The sequence below is a fragment of the Dendroctonus ponderosae genome, unplaced genomic scaffold, assembly GCF_020466585.1.
Source record: "Dendroctonus ponderosae isolate FM_Combo_2020 unplaced genomic scaffold, Dpon_F_20191213v2 Dpon_F_20191213_2, whole genome shotgun sequence".
NCBI lineage: Eukaryota > Metazoa > Arthropoda > Insecta > Coleoptera > Curculionidae > Dendroctonus > Dendroctonus ponderosae.
Genome location: NW_026018165.1, coordinates 1,372,049 through 1,386,834, shown reverse-complemented (window position 1 = coordinate 1,386,834; position 14,786 = coordinate 1,372,049). Strand labels below are relative to the sequence as shown.

At 34.8% G+C, this 14,786-nt stretch overlaps 1 protein-coding gene across 1 annotated transcript; it reads right to left on the bottom strand.

The window, feature by feature from the left end:
- Positions 1-45: 45 nt before the first annotated feature.
- On the bottom strand, positions 46-14,562 carry LOC109538190 (growth factor receptor-bound protein 2). The gene is made up of 6 exons (XM_019905320.2): positions 14,155-14,562; positions 11,896-11,993; positions 11,615-11,734; positions 11,360-11,525; positions 11,162-11,246; positions 46-2,857 (listed from the first exon to the last, which is right to left on the bottom strand). Exons 1-6 carry the CDS (start codon positions 14,230-14,232, stop codon positions 2,769-2,771), a joined length of 636 nt encoding a protein of 211 aa, XP_019760879.1. The 5' UTR covers positions 14,233-14,562; the 3' UTR covers positions 46-2,768.
- Positions 14,563-14,786: the final 224 nt, after the last annotated feature.

Genomic DNA, 14,786 nt, shown 5'->3' with positions numbered 1-14,786 from the left:
CAACTCATTAATTACATTACTATGGAAACTATATCCAGAATACCATTCTAGCTTGTATAACATATATTTATCTAAATGTTGCACTTATCATCAGCATAAATTTCATAAACTACGTTAGTATATACAGTTTTAAACTAGAAATAAAAGCTATATCATGTAGTGTATTACCTTTGCAAAAAAGTTGATCACAACATGCATCGGTAAATTTTGTGCGCAAAGGTAATCGGTATACTTAAAAATAACGGTAATGCCAAAAATGTTATGTAGTGTATAATACAGTCCGTAACATGGACATTATAATTTCCTACCAAAAAATGAGATACTTCTTACTTGATAACAGGTGTTATTAAACATAAAATTGTCCTGTTACAACACCATACTTTATTTATTACAAGGGTATATTATACTCTTGGTGTTTGTTACCTTAGGCAGTACTAATCATATTTTTTTCTTCGACAACTATTTACAGAAAACAAACCACACAGGGTGTTAATGTATCTGAAAAATCTTAATTTTTTAAATATAATATTCCTAATCTAATATGTAAAAAATTCGTTTTTATTTTTGGCAAAATAGGAAGGCCAACTACACCAACCAATCGACACGGTAAACACCCTGTATGCTGAACTAAACACGGAACTACATTAAGAGAAAACATATTCCAATAATAGTGACAAGTTAGCATTGATTTGGAAAATATCTGCCTAGAAATTATGCTTACATTATGATGTGGTTTATTTGTCTGTATGGAAAAAGAATTGATATTGCATACATATAATTTGGAAAATATAATTTCAAGTAGAAAGTGAAAAAATGTGTCACTTTTGCCATCTTTGATATAAAATTAATTTTCTGCGTGTAACTGCATCATGAAGCACAAGGTTTAAATTGGAAAGAGTCACGTTGAGCCCAATAGACTTGGGAATTAAAATGATTGCTACCGAATTCAAATCTATAATTTTGTTGAAAACAACTGATAACTAAATATGCTTAATAGAAATGTTAACATCGTTTAAAAAATATTTGTTGTAACGAAACTTGTGTTTTCTTAATTTACAAAAATGTTGTGATATGATGGCATTTCTCTATAACATATTAGTTTTTGTTTGCAGATATGTTAATTTTTTAAAGGTTTCTATACACAGTTTTTATCGATCAAATCAACTAATCTTTTGTGTATAACTATGGGCCTTTAACATTAAAAGGGAACGTTAGAATCTGAGAATATTCTCAAAACTAAAGGGAATCTATTAAAACGTCGGTGGTTCAAATAAAGAAATTAGTTAAAACAGAACAGAATTCGTGAATATATTATAGTAAAATATAATATATATTATATTATATTATATATAGATGTATGCAGAGTAGCAATCTGAATTGACACATTTTCAGTTTGCTAATGAAACGTTCCTGTAACTACTGATTCGAGGATTTTGTAATCCTCTAAAGAAAAACAACCTATGTGTTAAATGGCATCCAAGCATTTTTAATAGCGAGAATTAACTAATAAATTATATCACTAGATAGAGCCGCCTAAAATTACTTTAATATTCAGATACTTATACATATAGAGACAACTTTTCTGTGAGCATATCGGAAAATCAATGCTTATTAGTTAAAACCCCATATGAAACGTCAAATCGTATCAAAACGCTTTAAAACATCTAATGACTAAATTTTATATATGCCAGTAGGCTTATTTCATTTGAATACAAAAATATTTACTTTCAAACAGATTCAGTGATAGTTGGTATAATTGGAACAAAAAAGAAGTTGATAATACCAAAGTTACATTCATGTTCTTAATTAAACCATAAAAAATTGAAGTACGAAAAACTGTTTTTCAATAACTTATTCTTCCTTCACTTAATTCAATGGTCGTGTAATTGGTGTTGCAACAACAATCTCTATTTTGCACGGTTGTATAAAGGCTATTGATAAAAACCGTTATGATTATATCATAAAGGCAGAATGAGAACGCGACGACAGCAACTTATGTTTTTTTGAGCTTATAAAGTTTTAACTCACCTTTCGTCATCTTTAAGTATGAGCAAAATCATGGAATCAAAAACATCCTCAAAGACAAAACGTTAACCACTTCAAATCATATAATAATAATGTAGTTGATAATGCACCAGATTAATTACTAACTAAAAATCACACGTTTTCAAAATTGTTTGCAATTTCTAACATACTGGGCAATGGTGATTATTAATAATGCGTATATCGACTCTGATTTAGTCCACTATTCTTCAATAGCAATCCGTAGTTACTCATTCACTTTAGATGGAATTTATTTAGGATAAACCAATGCGACATAACATCGGCTTGAATTATCATTAATAATCAATATTGCACTTAACTTACTGAAGCATTATAAATTAAAGTAGTTCAGGTTAATGCCACGTTTGCTTCGTCAGATTTATTTCATCAACATAAGAAAAATCAAGATTTAATTTAAAAATGAAAATAATCATTTTTAAATGCATGTGTATAGTGTTGACAAACGAAAGAGGAAAATCGAGTATCAGTAATAGAAAACATTATTGAGCGGTTTCAATGTTTCTCCCAGAACTACTCAAGGATTTTGATGGCAAATTGTCACCTTGGGCCCAATATTATTCATAAAAGCTAAATGGACTGATCTAAATCATCAGGATATTCAAAAATGTGTAACTGACATTCAATTTCAAAAGGCGCGCTACACTGTACCGAGGCTTAGTTTTCCTCAGAGTTTTGTCAAACAATAAACGATTACTTTGCGTTGCTTACGTGTGGTATGGCGTTACATAAGTAGCTGGAAACAAGCCTCTACGATGACCGATTTCGCCATGCCACCAATGTTGATCAGAACGATCTGCACAAACAAAAAACATATATTTCAACAGGCGTTATTTTCGAATATTACATTGAGTTAGCGTTGGTTCGTTGCCGTTTTAAGGGGTACATTTTAATTAGGTTTTACGTCCGAAAATATCCCTAGTTTTCTGCAGGGTGATTCACGGTCGAGGGCGTATTAAGTCCATATCCCATGCACCCAGTTATACGACGATACGAAAGTGTTTCTATTGGTAGGATATCTGTCAGTACGTACGAAGACGCACGACTTGGCAGATCTCCAAGCAATAGAAAAACGTTCGTATCATCGATATAAACGGATGCAGGAGACATGGGTTTGAAGCCCGTGTCCCATATGGGTACCAGAACATATTTCATAACATAAAATAAACGAATAGTTCATAACAAGTGTTTTTTTTTAAATGATTTGTATCGATCCCTGAGTGGTATTCGAGAATCTCACAACAGCAGTCTTGCCGTTATACAGTTTATCAGGAGGTTTTCCACTGATATTGTAGGTACTCTGAAAGTATGTTCCTCCTCAATTTTACTTTCATCTGCTTGAGCATCCATTGAAACAATCAACTTATTTTCCGAACCCTTGTCTAGATATGAACGTCTGAACTTTGGCGAAAATAAACAAAGTGAAATTACATTTTTGAACATTAATTTCATAATAATATTCAAAACGCACTTAAATTCCTCCGATACTCGTAAAAAGTCGAGACATGTGCTTTGTCTACGTTTTAATTATTATTTATAACGGGTTATTCAATTCGAGGTTGGGAAAGTAAAACCTTGCTATTTGATATCTGTCAAAGGTAAACGTCATCAGAAGCGTTTTTTGTTTTAGTTGAAGGTTTGCCATTTTGGAATATGGATCGTTTAACTGTCGAAGAACGCGTAAAAATTATTAAATGTTACTATAAAAATGGTGATTCTGCTGTATCAACGTTTAGGGCTTTACGAGCAGATTACGGTGGACATAATCGACCCACAGAGCAAACAATTTCGAACACAGTGGAAAAATGTGAAGAGACTGGATCGGTTACTGATATTGTAAGGCCTGTATCATCGCAACATTCGTTCAGCTGAAAATATCGCTGTTGTTGCTCAAAGTGTGGAGGAAGACCCGAATTCGTCGATTCCCCAACGTAGTCAACATTTGGGCTTGTCTCACTGCTCATTGTATCGAATTTTGCAATTGGATTTGAAGCTCCATCCATACAAAGTCCAACTGACTCCAGAACTTACGTTTCAAGACCATGGGCAACGCAAAACATACGCAAATTGGGTGATTGAACAACAAGCCGTTGACGATGATTTTTCGAACCGAATGTTCTTCAGCGATGAGGTTCATTTTTCGCTCGGTGGTTACGTGAATAAACAGAACAGTCGTATATGGGGGCTCTCAAAATCCTCAGGTGATCGCAGAAAGGCCTTTGCATCCTGAAAAAGTGACCGTAGGGTGTGCATTATGGTCCGGTGGTGTTATTGGCCCGTATTTTTTTGAAAACGATCAAAGAGCCATAACAGTCAATTCTGAGCGCTTTAGGCGCATGTCAACCGATTATTTTTGGAGAGAAATTGAAGATCACACAACACTGACAGTTACAGCCCTATAGCAAGACAAATTTTCAGGTCGCGTAATTTCGAGATTGAGTGATGTCAAGTGGCTCGCAAGATCCTGCGACTTAACACTGTTCCGATGACGATAAGCTTTCAAACAAACCACTTATGAAGAGGCACTCGTGCTTGCGGAACGTCAGGAAGAAATTCTACCGAATGACGGCCTAAAAACCCGAAAAACACATTAGTTTCAAGGAATGGCCTCGAAAGTCTATCTCTTTTGATTACCCTATAGGCCTAAAATATGTTCAGCAATGCAAGTACATGGTGTTTCCTCGTAAGTTCACTCCCCCTATATCGTTTATTCAAAAAAAATTGTGAGTGACCAGCACAAAAGTTGTTTAATTTTACTTAAATTCTTTAAATCTGAATTTAAAAAATAAAAATATAAAACACGGAAATGAAAAAAATTGATTTTTTATGAAACCCTATATATTTTTAGACAAGTCGATTGGATTTTTTTTTTCTGACTTCAGAACTATATACAATCTTGTATATTGCCTAGATTTGTATCAGCCGTTTTTTCTGTATTATGTTTTAAAAAAGCAAAAATTGCAACCAATTATAGTAGCATTGAAATTCGACAAGGAATCTTATATAACAAGATTTCGATACCTGGAAATTTAAAATTTTGGTATTGGCCTATGGTAAGCCCTATGCTTGAGGTTTGCATCGAGCAACTTGTTCCAATTTATACAGAATGTTTCTAAAATACTGACCTTTCGACTAGGGATAAAAACTGCTTCAATTACATTTTTTCAAATAGAATACTCCGTATATTAGTTAAAATATGGAAATACCATTAAATTACTAATGAAACGATATATCATGTTTCTACCTAATAGGTCAGTTTCGAAATAAATGGACATTTTTGCAAAAATTCTATCTCGACCTATGTCAAAATATCCATGAAATGTTATTTTCATTTGTCATCTTAGTTATGAAGACAGCTTCTGTGCGCTTTTTATACAGTTTAGATTTTATTATTAACAAAATAGAAAAAAACAATTATTCGAAAGAAGTTTTAATGAAACTATTTATTCTTCTTATTCTTCCAGGACTTGGATGAATTCGACGATTCATCATAAAAGTGAAACTTTATTTGGTTATCGTTTAGCAAGCAAAACATGTTGATTCAAAATCTTTCTTGAAATGCCTTTAATTAACCACGTGTGGATTATGATCCGCCCAGAAATGCTTATTTCGTCAATTGAAAATGAAAATGGATAGATGAATGGAAAATTTGGATTCACTTGTCCAAACTAAGTTAGGTCTTAAAAAAAAGGTCTCGGTGTCAGACTTAGCCTGAAGCCAACTTAACACGAATGAAAATGGTGACGCATTTTGCATGCGCAGATCGATTAAGAATGCCGAATAGATAAATAATCCGTTGGAACAAAAATCCTAGCTCATTCTTTTATTCATTATTAAAAAAAAATTTAATCTAATACGGGGTATCCCAGAATATATGTGGGCATGTCCTCGGATTTGTACAGGGGACGTTAAAAAAACATAACAAGTTCCTATAAAAAAATCCAGATGGCCCCCCTACAGAGATACAGGCCTCTAAAGGAGCCACCTGAGAATCGATTTTTTGAAAATAACTTTTAGAATACTTCTTGTAATTTTATTATTTTTTCATGCAATGAACAGTAGATATCATTTCTCTTAAAAGGACCCATAAATACTAAAATAATTACATCACATTTCTTAAAAACTCAAAAAAAGTCATAGCTGATCAGCTAGGATTGTCGTTCCAACGTATTCCGTAGCTATTCGGCATCCTTAATCGATCCGCACATGCAAAATGTGTCACTATTTTTATTCGTGTTAATTTTCCCATACCCAAACTCATTGATGAGCTTCAAACTCCAACGATCACCATCAAACTGTTGAAGCAAGTTGATGTACTGATCAAGGCTGGAATATGATGCATTGTTCATCCAGCCAGAACATCGGCAGATGCCTATATACACGCTCCCATCAGAGATGTCGGACCGGGCTTCTTATCGATGAGGAAGCATGTGCCGATGATCATGCTGAGTCCGTACAAGAACGTCCTTCAACAAAACCCAGACCACGTCACTATAGCTCTGACCGAGTTGCCCTATGTTTCAAAAATGATGGCAAAACTAGATGCATGGACCGGTAATCTTGGGAAATCCGGTCGCCATATCGCTAAGCAATGGAATAGGCAACTAGATGAGGGATACTCAGGCAACGGTCTGCTCCAGGGTGGGGCGAGTAAAACAAGTGGAGACTGGTCCTGAAACCTCCGTTCTGGTCCGGTGGCGATTACGTGAAATCCATCCAGTTACGCNGAAGCGCGGCGTTGTAGGGCATGGTGCATGGAAACTAAATCTCTGTCTCGCGTACTTCAGAAATGTCCTGCAGGTCATACGAGACGTGTCCAAAGACACGACGTCATTGTGAGGGAGGTAGCGTCTGTCGCCACGGAGAAGGGGTGGTCGGGTGATATCGAGCTCACGATCCGCTTAATTAACGCTTAATCAGGGAGCTGGTTTGTAAGACTCTTATCGGTGGTATTTTGATACATAGGCACTTCAACGCTCAATGTCTTGGGTGGCGATAGATGGTTCTTGTGTCGTAAGTGTCCTAGTATTGCGCTTAGGTACATCTTTTATATACTACTAGCAGAGTAAATTTTTGTAAAGTCCACGACATAAGAACGTTAGGGCTTCACTCGAGGGACAGTCAGGGCTTCACCCAAGGCGAAAGAACCGTCAAGACATATGGCATTCGGGCACAGCATTTCTTTTATATCCGGTGGAGGATAACATAAATTCCATTATTGCGCTGCACGGTGATGAGGCGGCAAAATGATGATCTGTTGACGGTGAGGTCTACGATCTCCCTGACGAGTCACATTAGCTGCCAAGCCGATGTCATATGAAATAGCTTTCTGATTAACTTCAGGCTGGGCATATTGTGTATCCACCAGAATTGTTTCACAAAATCCGATTCTCCGATGATAGTCTTCTGGCTTCAGGGCTTGGACTTTTGTGAAATTGCATGCTTGATCAGGATTCCTTGAATGGGACTATTTGGATAAACCTAAATCATATGCGGCACTTCGGAAGTTTCACGATATGCATGGAAGTATGCTAAAACATTTACAATGTTGTTTTCATTACAGGTTACAGGTTTTGGCAACTTCGGTTCAGCTTTCAGTTTAGTGCCATAATTAATGAAATTGTTTTGTATACACACAAACTGCGTTGCAGTAATTTGCTTTAAATTGGGATTGATTTTGTTGAATTCTCTGCCTGTCCTTGCAACAATTTGATCACATTGCTCGTGAAGAATAAATAGTTTCATAAAACTTCGTTCGAATATTTGCCCATTTGGTTAACAATTTAATTTAAACTGCATCAAAAGTGCACAAAAGCTATCTCTATAACTTGACTGTCTGACAAGCTTACAACTCCTTTGAAGAATTGCAAAATCTTCAACTATGTCATGGCTATTTTAACAAGTACGTCGAAATAATATAATTTTTGATATAAGATATCCATTTATTTCGGAAATTTTACGCTTTAGGTATCATAGTTAATTTAATGGTCTTCCCGTATTTAAATTAATATATGGGGTGTTCTATTTGGAAAAGAATAATTTGAGCAGGTTTTATCTCTATTACAAACTCGACAGAGAAGCATGGACATAAGAGAAAAGTGCCATATTGACGACATAGTGAGATGGATAAGATAGAGGAGAAGAGACTAGTCAAAATAGTACGTAACAACCTACCCACACGGAAGGAGACGTACTGGACGTCCACCAAAGAGGTGGCGTGACAGTTGGCAATCAACTTCACAGGAAGTGCTGCAGAGAAATCAGAACTGAACAGGCGGTACGCCTTCTATACGATGATGATTATGTTGATGATGATGAGGTTTCATCTCTAGCCGAAATGTCAGTATTTTCAAGACATCCTGTATAATGTTGATCAAATTGTTGTACGCTAGGCTCAAGCAAAGAGTTTTCCTAACCCAGTACCAAAAATTGAAATTTCCAGGTAGCGAAATCTTGTAATACACGATTCCTTGGTGCCATGTTTTAATTGAACATAATGAATGTTGGTGGTGAGTGAGCGCATTATACATCAGGTGATGAATTTCAACTATCTGGGGGTACAGGTATCGAGCAGCAGAACAGTACAGTGAATGAGGTGGACAACCAGATCAGGAAAGCCGTAAGAGTATCAGGGTGTTTGCAAAATATAATTTGGAAGAACAAATATATGACCACAGAAAACAAGACATGAATTTATGAGACCTGCGTCAGGCTCATAATGAACTACGCCGCCGAGACAAGAGCTGAAACGTCTGTTACCAAAAAGACAATGAGAACAGCGGAGACGAAAATCCTAAGAACAATAAAAAACATTGCATGACAGGATAGGCACCGAAAACACCAGTGTACCTATTCTTGACGACTAGGGAGTAGAACAGCCAAGAGAAGTAGGCGGGGTTTTGTGACAGCCGTCCGAAACAGTATTCTTGAAAAAAAGTTGAGAGGGAGTCGCTCCCCAGGGAGGGGGAATTATCGACTGGTACGACCCAGTAGAAGGCTTCTCCTAGGGGTTTCCAACCTGAAATGCTATTCATTTATGTCACCTTTGTGATCTGTCATTTATGTTTTGTTTAGAGACACGATTTTTTAACGGAATTAAATAATATTATCGTAAATGCCATAATAACTGAGGATGTATATGATGCCATGGAACAATTGGGGAATCCAAGGGATACCTAGGACAAGACTAATCCCTTTGATCTAACAGAGAATAAATTTGTAGGGCTGTTTAGAATTCCAAAAAATCTTTGCCGAGAGTTGGTGAAGATGGTGTTGGAACTATTGAATTCTTCAATAAAATAGACATTTGTATTCGAAATAAATAGATAGAAAAGCCATGTTACTGCCATTAATAAATCGACAAACCGTTGATCTATTTATGGTCTAACTTGCGACGTTTTAGTTCGTTTCCTCAATTTTTGGCAAATTTTTTAGACCAACGAATTAAAGTGTGCCCCTTGTAGGTAATATGTGGTATACATATAGGAAAATGGGGACCAAAAAACTTTCAAAAACCCTAATCCTTCAAATCCAAACTGGAATTAAAATAAAGTTCTCTGTACCATTGGCGTGTAAGTATACAATGGCATAAGCCTATTAGTCTGCGATGAATTTATTTTCTACGAAGAAGAAGAAGAAGAAGAAAAATATTTTTTTATATTTTGAAAACTGGTTCAGATAGATTTAGGAATCGTTAGGCGAAAACAATCAGATTTATAAAGGGAATATAAGTGTTCAATAATATACAGTGTGTCTCATTTAAAATATGATAGTTGTAACCTTACATTACGTACACATACAAATGTGCAGATAGATCGTGCATCGCGTTCCTAAATGTCTAATACGCTATCGACCGTGAATCACCCAATAAACGATAGAAGTGGACTTCAAGGGTTTTGACTTTTAAATGAAGAATGCGACATAATAATGTTCTTGAAAACATATCGAGACGTTTTTACAAAATGTTGTAGATTTTAGGAGCTAAGACCGGCGCATATTTTGCAATAAAACAATTTTGTTTGTTAACAAAACTAATGTTTTTTAATAATTAATTTGATTTATTTATCATTTGTTGCAAGTTTCTTGCTATTGTCCATTAAAATAAAACTTTTTTCATTATTTATATTTTATACTCTAGCGTTACATATGGTCCATTTTAATCGACGGTTTCTTTTTGCTTTCCGGTGTCATTCGTTTACACACAATTTAGAAAAAATTACACCGCCTCAGTCAATTACCCAAATAATCTTAAACTGACAATAAGTCAATTAAATTAGATATTGACAAACGAAATTCCTACAACCTAACGTTCAAAATTAAAACACCTTAATTTCAGAATCGGCTGAATTGTGCTTTTCCGCAACGCATTTCCAAAATATTTCCGTTCTTCTGTATATCTTCCCGAAAAACCCAGTCTATGAGATTAAAATAATATTTTCTTGTTCCCCTGGTGGAAAGTACCCAGTTCGCCACTCATTACAATGACAATTTATCATTCCGCCCAATATTCATATGTATTACCTTCAAGCGACGGCGGAACATCCACTTTCGTCTATTGTACCGTAATATACTAATTTGCTGAACGTAAAGATAAAGAGTGGCAACGCGGCTGCATAATTTTCATTAAAATAGTTAATATTTTATGTAATGAGCCATGACCAAAAAAATGATTAGTAATTAAAATAGTTACTAAATTATTACCAGAATGACAACACATTTACTCGCTGAAAAACAGGCGGAAAGAATTCTCGGACGAATGAAACACTAGTTGAATCAAGGCTTTTTAGCCAATTTGCGGTACGTGTAACTAATGCATACGGCGCTAGTTTTCTTCGCAAATTAAGCTTCTAAGAAACTCTAAGAAAATCATTACAACTGTCAATAAAAACCAATTGCTCATATGAGATGATGGCAACCCATATGGTTTTTGAGGTAAAATTAGTAACTAAATCGCCAGTTTTAGTGCTCCAGCTGAATTTTTAAACTCATTACCTAATGATGTTTTTCCACTAAGGCATTTTAAACTAAAATGCGCAAAAATCAATTAATCAAATATTTCCTGTCAATTAACATTTATGTATAAACTATGTTCCTTACTTACCAGTCACGGTGATCACGTCTCCTCTTTTGAATTCCAGCTCCCCTACTTCTTGTGGCGTGAAATCATAGAGGGCTTGGACTAAATACTGCAACAAACAACAAGGAGGACATTAAATATTAACTCTGGAAATTGAATTGTTGATCTAAAATAGTTGGCATTATCTAGCAAAGGATCAACCTCAAAATATTGATAACGTACTTCATCTGCCACCATGTCCCTCAATTTTACATCTTGTGATCTGGAAACGGACGAGGTTCTGTGGTACTCTACAAGCTCATTGAGCGAGTTAAATTTGACTACCCACAAGAAGAATTTGCCTTGTGCGTCGCGCAGTACTTTGAAGTGTTGAACCCCATCAGAGCATCTGCAATTTTCAAACATAGTTTTTGTTTATACTTTTATTTACGATTTTTTTAAGAAACAACGGCATCAGTTTATTTATTTGCAACTCACTTGACTGATAAAGAAAAGTCTCCTGGACTGGTTTCACTAATTCTAATCAGAAACGCTCCTTCGTGTTTGTTGAGCAGCAGCTTTTCCGAATCACTTCTGGTTATTCTGCCGTAATACCAACTAAAATAAAATATTACAATCAAATCAAATGTTATATTGTGTCCTCACATTACACTAAAGCTTATTGCAATGAAAAAGACCCACATTAAATATTTCTCTGCATTCCAAGAAGCACACAGTAAAAAACTGAATAATACTTTGAAGAAGAACATTAGACTTACTCGTGTGGTTTCATTTCAATGTAATTACTTGGGATGAGGCCCTCTCGCCCATCCAATTCAGCTCGGTACCAGTTCATATCATCCTCCATATTTAGCACCTGGAATAAAAAAATCACATATAGAGTTTGTTTTCAGTCTGGTCAATGACCTTAAAGACTACAGCAGATCCAATGAAATTTGAATGGGAAAATAGTGGCGGTTTTTGAATGCTACATCGGAGGTCAATTTTGAGTTTTAAAATTTGACTAAGGAGTATAGATAAAAGAGGATACAGAAGAGACAAAAAAGACTGCGTTTGGGTTTATTTTTAAAACACTACTAACTACTTAACTAACTAAGTTTCATATCTATGAATTGAAAAAATGCGAAAATATGTTATACAGGATGTCCGCTTAGGTAGCCGAGATACTATGAATTCTATGAGCAATTTTAAGCACAAAAATTAATCTTTTGACTTTTCCTGCATTCTGAAGGGTTCATATCTGGGTTTGAATTGACCAAATCCTAGCTAGTAATAGAAGCTTTCATCAGGTCTGTTAGAAAATAAACAGTCTGCTAACGGTTTCTACATTTTCAATTTGCCTAATCTGATGATTTCTATATTAAAAAGTTATAATGGAATCACTCAACATTCTTGTTTCACATTTAGATGGCAACTAACAAAATTATTTTTGTAAATTTTTTTATTTTATCTGAAACTTTAACTCATTTTACGTGTTTCTTGTCAGGATGAGAACAAGCAATTATCAATTAATAAGAAAAGGTAACTAATATTCATTTTCAAAGCAATTGTGATTTTTAATCCACCGACCATTAATGGTGTTTATTAACCATTTTGCTTGCATAAAAGCCCCTTACTAATTCATTCCGACTATATTATTTTTATTATAAAACAAATAATTGTACCACCACTAAATATATTCAAGTATCTGAAAAAACAAAAATCACACGCATCCACTGTATTTTATAGTCTAAATATCGTTTTCTTTTTTTTGTGTCGTTTTCCTCTTCTGAACCGCATAAATTAGCCTAATAGAATTTTTCCTCATCTACCTACTCAAAATCAGTTTTTCTCAATAGCTCGTGGCAGTTGTAACTTTAAATACGATTTAATTAAAACTAAGAAAAATGTTAATTGGCATTGAAAACCATTCAAAACTGCACCTTTTTTGTCAAATTTCATTTCTTCACATCATCGATTTTCATATTTTTTCCCCTTGAACGAGTTGAGACCACAGTGAGTTTTACAACAAGTAGAAATTAAAACTTGAACCAGGCGATATTTTAACAAGGGATTTTCATAATATTCATATTCAATTGATATAAAAACGCATTTGGTTCGTTATCACTCACTTCAATTAACAACAGTACAAAATCTCTACAATGTTGTGTACATTTTGAAATAGTTGTGCTGGTAAAAGATAACAAGGTAAAGCTTATTTAAGTAGAGCTGATAATGGAAAATAAATAACTGTTAAAGTTATTTATTCAATAAGAAAAACGATGAATAACGATTTGTATTTGAAAAAGTTTGCAAAAAATGCCATTTTATCTGGTTATTTTAAAAATTTCTAAACACAATTTAATAACCATTTTCATACTACAAAGCAGAAATGACATCTCAAGGCTTATTTCCAAATGGTAGGTTGAAGGTAAAAGGGGCTTTCAAGGTTCACTTTATATTGGGAAATACCATAGTAAACAGAAGCCATACTTTACAAAATTATTTGAACAGCATTAATGGTAAATAACCCTGTGTTGATATCAGAAGTTTCTCAGAAAGTGGAAAATTGATAGGGGGCCCATTAGAGGAGTCCCACTATGTATAGCCACGCCTTTTCGTAATAGCTTGGGCCAAAACACAATCTTTGCAAATTACATTTGCATATTGAGTGAAAAAAATCAACAATTCGCTATCTACTACTCTACTAACTATACTATAGGTGGGACAGTCAACTTACACTTACTTACACGAATTGCAATTTCCAAAGAATTACTGATTATTTAAAAATAAACCAAGTTATTTGGTAAATAGCATAAAACCAACGGAAGATAGAACGATAGCTTAATCTACTGAGACTTAGCATGTAAGATAACTTTAATACAAGTAAGCTAATAAGGAAATGTAATTAATAGCTGTGTTAATACATTGTATAGTGGAGAAAACGAGTTGGCACCTTGGCAAACGATTGAAAAATAAAAACGAAAATTCAATGTCAATGGGAAAAAAATAAAATAATATCATACGAAATACTTTACCTTCAGGACTTGGCCCTTTCGGAAGCTCAGCTCATCGTCAGCTGTGGCAGTAAATTCGTGTTTGGCTACAGCCTCCATTCTGCTAGAACGTATTGGCTAGACTCTTTTTTACAAAATTGGAGGTTTTATCACTAAATTACGAACAATCCAGTTGCCTGGGGGCTAGTGATTCACTACTAGACGTCAAAAATCAGGTGGAAAACAAAGCCTACTGCGGCTGAAGCGAATTCCTCTAGATCTTTACTCTATTTCGATTCACTCACAACTTTTCACAGAGATATCTTTACACTCTGTTAAAGAAACTGCCTATTTTTGTTGATGAAATTTAATACCAGGCAATCAATTGGAAATATGTATTTCTCATCTCTGACTGATTATTTTGACAGCCGAACAGAATATGCGCATGCCTCAATAGAGAGCTAAATTCACTCACCGTAAATAGAGAGATCTTAGGCCCCTTAATATTACGTTGGCCTTAAACGCTAAACGTTATTGTGATCATGCGTAGTGTTAAAAAAATGTGTTCAGGCAAATAACGTTAAGTGCGTTTTTAGTTTTTGATGCCGCGTTTGCTGCACTCTTAATAAAATAAACCTCACTTTATTGTTTTCTTATCCCGTTTTGTTTGGAAA